General features: G+C 36.3%; 1 protein-coding gene across 1 annotated transcript; it reads left to right on the top strand.

Moving 5' to 3' along the window:
* The first annotated feature begins 455 nt into the window (after positions 1-455).
* LOC102601345 (cytochrome c6, chloroplastic) lies at positions 456-5,283 on the top strand. Its single transcript, XM_006362528.2, has 6 exons — positions 456-644; positions 739-877; positions 3,711-3,808; positions 3,892-3,923; positions 4,684-4,747; positions 4,827-5,283. Exons 1-6 carry the CDS (start codon positions 579-581, stop codon positions 4,971-4,973), a joined length of 546 nt encoding a protein of 181 aa, XP_006362590.1. The 5' UTR covers positions 456-578; the 3' UTR covers positions 4,974-5,283.
* Positions 5,284-6,504: the final 1,221 nt, after the last annotated feature.

Here is a 6,504-nt window from a genome sequence, read left to right as displayed (position 1 = left end):
CACTAGAGCAATGTGGTTTTGTACACCCCTAATTCCATACATCGTGAAGTAGACAAAACACATGACTTTGTTACCCTAAGCCAATTGTTCATCATTTTTATCAACAACCATATCATCACTTTCATATCCACGAAATATTTCATCACTACTTTTGGTGTTCACGTAAAAAAATTATGTAATACAATGCAAACAACTACTATATAGGGTGTTTTTGTAAAAGATAAAAAGTTTGGTGTAAAATTTTAATTTTCAAAAGATCCCAAATAATGAGATTTGGCCCAAATACTAAAAAAAACTAGTATTTGGGAATTTGGGATATTTGCCAAAAATATTTGTCAAATAATGGCAAATTGTATGGACAAACACTATTTGCCAAATTTTCCCCCAAATATTATTTGGGAAATTTATGGCCAAACGGGCCCTAAGAATGAATAAAAACATTTAGGAACCAAATATAAATTTCCAAAACATTATATTGTATACCAAATATACAACTTTACTCAATCTATAATCTTCAAAAAAAAATCCAACAGTCATAGAAGAAGAAGAAGAAGAAGCCTTCACAAAGCCAAAAGAAAATGACAGTGTTGTGTATGATACCCAGTTGCCTTAGCAAGAGCTGTTCATTGGCAAATCCAACAAAGGTACCCTAATTAATAAAAGAGCAAAAAAATACAGTGATTTCAGAATTCCTTTGTAATTTGGTATATGTAAGTAGCTTTTATTGTTAATTTACAGAGGAGAAATGTGTATGAAGGAGACAAACCATTTGCCCAAAGGGAGAATAAATTAGCATGTGAGTTGAAGTTGCTGAAGAGCTTGGCTCCGCCTCTAATGACTGTCTTTATAGCCTTCTCTCCCATTGTTAATCCTCCAGGTAAAACTATTGATTTTGTGAGTGTCATGAGATATAATGCTAAATCTTCTGCAATTGAGAATCTACGTTGTTGGGCATAGAAGAATTGAGAATCTACATTGTTTCCGATAAACCCTTGGCTCAAAAGAAAAGTTGGGAGCGGGCCTTTTTTTTTCATGGGTCAAGCACGTGAAAATTCTTTTTTTTTATTTGGGTGGCGGTGTGTTTCGATCTCAGTACTTCTGCGGTTTAAAACAGAGTACCTGGAGTGACATGTTCAGTCATGAAGCGGAGGTAAAAGTGAAGATCGAGGCACAAATCATACCTAAGAGAGGAAGCTTCAAGTATCTTGGAGTCCATTATCCAAGAAGACGGCAAGATTGGCAATGATGACGCATATCATATCAGAGCACGGTGGTATGAGATGGAGGCTCGCCTCTGAGGTACTGTGCGATCAAAATGTTTCGTCAAGGCTTAAAGGCAAGTTCTTCAAAGTGGTGGTTAGATCAACCATTAATACATTATTGTATAAGACAGAGTATTGGTCAATCAAGAACGTGCATATTCAGAAGATGAAGATAAGAGAAATGAGGATACTCAGATTGAAGTGTGTGACCATCTCATCTAAAAGTTTAAGCTTTTAGATGAGATGTAAACTTTTAGATGAGATGGTCACACACATCCATCTGAGTATCCTCATTTCTCTTATCTTCATCTTCTGAATATGCACGTTCTTGATTGACCAATACTCTGTCTTATACAATAATGTATTAATGGTTGATCTAACCACCACTTTGAAGAACTTGCCTTTAAGCCTTGACGAAACATTTTGATCGCACAGTACCTCAGAGGCGAGCCTCCATCTCATACCACCGTGCTCTGATATGATATGCGTCATCATTGCCAATCTTGCCGTCTTCTTGGATAATGGACTCCAAGATACTTGAAGCTTCCTCTCTTAGGTATGATTTGTGCCTCGATCTTCACTTTTACCTCCGCTTCATGACTGAACATGTCACTCCAGGTACTCTGTTTTAAACCTGCTTAACCTAAAATCTTTGAACTTCCGGGCCTTTCTCCAAACTTCCAGCCTATCATCAACTCAACCACGTGTCTCGTCAATCAATAATATGTCATGTGCGAATAACATGCATCATCGCACCTCCTCTTAAATATGCCGTGTCAATTCGTCCATCTCTAGTCTAAGGTAAACAGGAACAGGCTAAGGGTTGATCCCTGGTGCAACCCCATTACATTTGGGAAGTGTTCGGAGTCACCTTCCACCGTCCTAACCCTGGTGTCGACTCCATCGTACATGTCCTTAATTGCCCTTTTTACGTAGTTTATATATGTGTAGTCGTATGCAGTTACGAGTATGTCTGAATGTCTAGTAGTTTTAAAGGGAACTGAGTGATAAAGTACCTGTGCACATGATATACCAATTTGGTAAAGGTGCTTGAAGCCAAATTAACAATCTGGAAAGAAATAACTAAGGATAAACTTGAAGGGATAGCAGATCAGCCAATTGTTGCTACAGACAGCCGGGGATACTTTGGTCCTTGTCTTCTTCTCTTCATTTAATGAGACATTGGTGATGCCTCATCAGATTCAGGTATAGTTGTCATCAGGGAATAGAGTAAATTGTGGAACAAATTGGAAAATAATGTCAATACTTGCAGAGTTGCAGCAATACTATTAAATATATCCCTTTCCCTTATAAGGTAATTTAGGAAAAGAAAATCCTATATATAACAAAGGAAGAAGAAATCATTGGTATGGAATGAACAACATATGTCCCATCCTAATTCTATGTTGTATTAAGGCATCCCTGGTTCATAAACTGTAAGCTAGTCGGTCATATCTCTCTACCTAGAGAAAATAGGGTGAAATACCAGCAGCTCCTAAGATTCTATAAGCACTTCACTGGTGCCTATGCTCTTAAGTTTGTAACTTTACCTGTTTTCTTAACCTAGAGATGAAGTTAGCTAATGTGTTGAAGCCCTGAAGGACCACAAAGCCTTGACAGTGATGCCAAGCCTTAAAACCACAACTCAGTCTCCATCCAACTTGTACTCGACTTAGCTGATTGTGCGACTCGAAATCTGTTCGCCCTCTTAACTCATGCCATTTCTGTAGCAAGTCCCTGAATAGTATCCACTGTGTATTCAGTTTGATAATGCAACTTACTCACGTATTCCTCCTTAAGTAGGAGAGGTTTAATAAACTTATCATACTCAACAAGAATTTCTGGAAACTGAGCCTATTTGAGTTGCAGAAAATCCTTTAGCATCTACCATGCTTAAGGTACTGCATGACATATTCCCCATTAAGCAAGGTTTTACATGTCATCTGTGCACTACTAGGTTATGATAAGAGATAAATCATCAGGTACAATATTCCGCTGTTTAGATGTGGATAATCTGTGGTGACAGACTACCTAATGAATAGAAGTATACATAAGAACTGTTTCTTAAACCAAATATAAAGCACTCCTAGAAGTATAAAAAAATTTGAGTTGCCAAATTTCTTCCTCTTATTTTATCTATCGATAATGTCATTTAGATGATATAACTGATCTTAAAACCTTCTCCATTGAGGAATGTTGGAAAATCCCTTAACCCGTACTCATCAAGTTTATGGCGGCTGCTGTTTGTAATCTCTACATTCTGGAGGTCCCTTTTGAAGGTGACTTGATTATATTTCTTTCTTTAACATTAGTGTACTGGAAACATAAAGCTAGGGCTGATTCCACATCTTATGTAAGTTGCAAGAAGAAATTCCTTGATATCAATTTATTTGCAGTTGATATTCTTAGTTTCTTCATCTCTTTATTTTATTGTACTTTTGTTTGCAGTCTCAGTTGGACAAACAATAGATGTACAAAAGGGAGCTGCTTTGTTTAATCGAGCTTGCATTGGATGTCATTATGAAGGTGGAAATATAATCCAGCCTGTGAGTCTTACCTACCTCGTGATTCCTGTAGTCATCGAAAATTTCCAGCTCACCTTAATTATTTTTCCTTTGTTACATGCTAGGGTGCGACACTCTTCTTGAAGGATCTACAAAGGTAAAAAATTAAAATCCACACAGAAAATTTTAGTTTTGCTCGTAACTTCTTTTAGCATGTCACAGTTCCTTAGAACTTTAATGTGAACCAGAAGTTCTAAGAAAGGTGCTTAAGTATTTACACTCCAGTAAAGTATTACCATACTTGAGACTTCTCAGATGTTTTAGTTTAATTTCCCGTACGAGGAATGGTGTGTAAGTTTAAAAGATATTCACAGCAACTTGAAGTTCAGAATAATAGTCCATATGCTAGTTCCTCTGTATTTATAAACTATCTATACCGTTTCCTGGCTCTAAATGAAAGGCTCTTTATTGACTGAAGATGTGTTCTCTCCTTCCCTTTCGCTTCTAATACTTAGCAGATCAAATTTTCTGAACATGAGAATTTTGTTGGACGTATTCAATTCTTGTGAGGAAAACATATGGATAGAAGGTAAACTGAATATAATTTTTTTGAACAGCCAGATCAATAGATTGTGCAGCAAACTAATTTTCCTATAACATACGCGAGCTAAGAGTAAAGCTACAGTACGTTGTTTCATTGAATTGTTAATTTTATTAATCAGCATTTACATAGTTTGACAAGACCAATTCTTTACAGACAATAGGTTATTTCATCTCAACTTTTGAGAGATTCTTTTGTCTTGCTGTCTATCATAATTTATTCATTGTCATTTTTTCGTATGCATACTTGAAATGCAATTTGTCATATCATTATGCAAAAACAACATGAACTTTTAACTAGCTACTCTTCTGCATAGAAATGGAGTTGACACGGAAGAGGAGATCTATCGCATCACTTACTATGGCAAAGGGAGAATGCCAGTAAGTTTAGATTGTTCAGAACCATGGTTGTCTTTATGCTGCTGTGTCGTAGACCTTATTGTGCTGTCTGGATTTGCAGGGGTTTGGTCAGAATTGTACACCAAGGGGTCAATGCACATTTGGTCCTCGATTACAAGAGGATGAAATTAAACTCTTAGCTGAGTTTGTGAAGTCTCAAGCTGATCAAGATTGGCCTAAAATCGAAAACAGTGGAGATTCAAAATAACTAGTAGTACTTCACAATTGTTCAAAATGTGCATATCATGTTTCTCAATTCCTTTGTCTTTTCATCTCCCCCGTCCCATTCGATGTTTACTAAAGGCGATTCAGAGAGAAATAGTCAGTCATTTCACTAGTGATTTACCTGTTGATGACATGAAGGGTAGCTTCACTTGTTCTGTGTAAAGTTGACCTCGTTTTCTTCCCAACAATAGTTTCTATTAGTTTTAGATATACCACATGCTGGACCTGCTAGAGCAACATGCCCACATGCATCTGTTATTATGAACTTTTTATATATATAAAAACTATTGTTTGACTTTATGCTTGCTCCCTAGACAAAAAGTGCAACAGAAACTCTACATTTTGCACTTAAAATGTCCAGGCCTTATGCTAGATTTTGAATTTAAAACTTCTTGTTAATTAGATGATCTGTTAAAATATATTTTTTCTTGTACTACTTTTGACCTCCCTCCCCCCCTCCCCCAAGGCTGACAAAAGGCTATCTGGTTGTTGGGAAATCATGTTAGATGGGTGCTTAGACTTGTTTAAGGTTTTCATCTGTTATTTGGTATATTCTTTGAGCCGAAGGTCTATCGGAAACAGGCTCTCTACCTCTAAGATAGTCGTAAGGTCTGCGGACATTTTACCCTCCGCAAACCCTACTTTGTGGGATTTCACTGTGTTTGTTGTTGTTATATGTTATTTGGTATATTCTTTGAGCGGAAGGTCTATCGGAAACAAGTTCTCTACCTCTACGGTAGTGGTAAGGTTTGCGTACATTTTACCCTCTTCAGACCCTACTTTTATGGGATTATCCTGTGTTGTTGTTGTTATCTGTTGTATGGATATTCTTTGAGCCGAAGTCTATTGGAAATAAGTTCTCTATCTTTGGTAAGGTCTGCGTACATTTTACCTTCTCCAGACCCTACTTTATGGGATTACCCTGTGTTTGTTGTTGTTGTTATCGGTTATTTGGTTATTATCCTTTATTGATGGTTTATGAAATGGCTTTTAGAATGGTCAAATGTTGGGTGCTGGTGTCCTTTGGATTTAGCAGGGGATTAAGTACAAATCCTCTATCTTAATTTAGGATTTGTTTGTACATATAACCACCTTGATATACGTAATCATGAACAAAATATTCTCTCTTTTTTTTTTCTTTTTCCTATTTTTTTGGGCCTAAGATTCCATGCAAATCATCAACCTCTTTGTGAAAAAATATGATAAAATGGAATAAAAAGATCTATATAGTCGATATTAATTAATTGAAGTTAAGTTTTTAGTCATGGTAGTTAGTCTACTTTATGTCCAATATCCATTAAGATTTAAGAGTCAATGTTTTGTTAGGAATATTTTTTTATAGAGAATTTGGAATACTAGAAAACCTGATTTTCACATATTTAATTGAGATCGGTTAAAAATAGTGTCCGATAACTAGTATGAATTTGAGACCGATATAGTCGGTGTGAATTCATGAGTGGGGATTGGGAAAGATGGAGTGTACATAAATCTTATCCTTACTTTTGCAAGATAGA

Source organism: Solanum tuberosum, unplaced genomic scaffold (genome assembly GCF_000226075.1).
Source record: "Solanum tuberosum cultivar DM 1-3 516 R44 unplaced genomic scaffold, SolTub_3.0 scf00406, whole genome shotgun sequence".
In the NCBI taxonomy this organism is placed as follows: domain Eukaryota; kingdom Viridiplantae; phylum Streptophyta; class Magnoliopsida; order Solanales; family Solanaceae; genus Solanum; species Solanum tuberosum.
The sequence above is the reverse complement of the archived record's forward strand: the minus strand, read 5'-3'. Positions and strand labels throughout refer to the sequence as shown.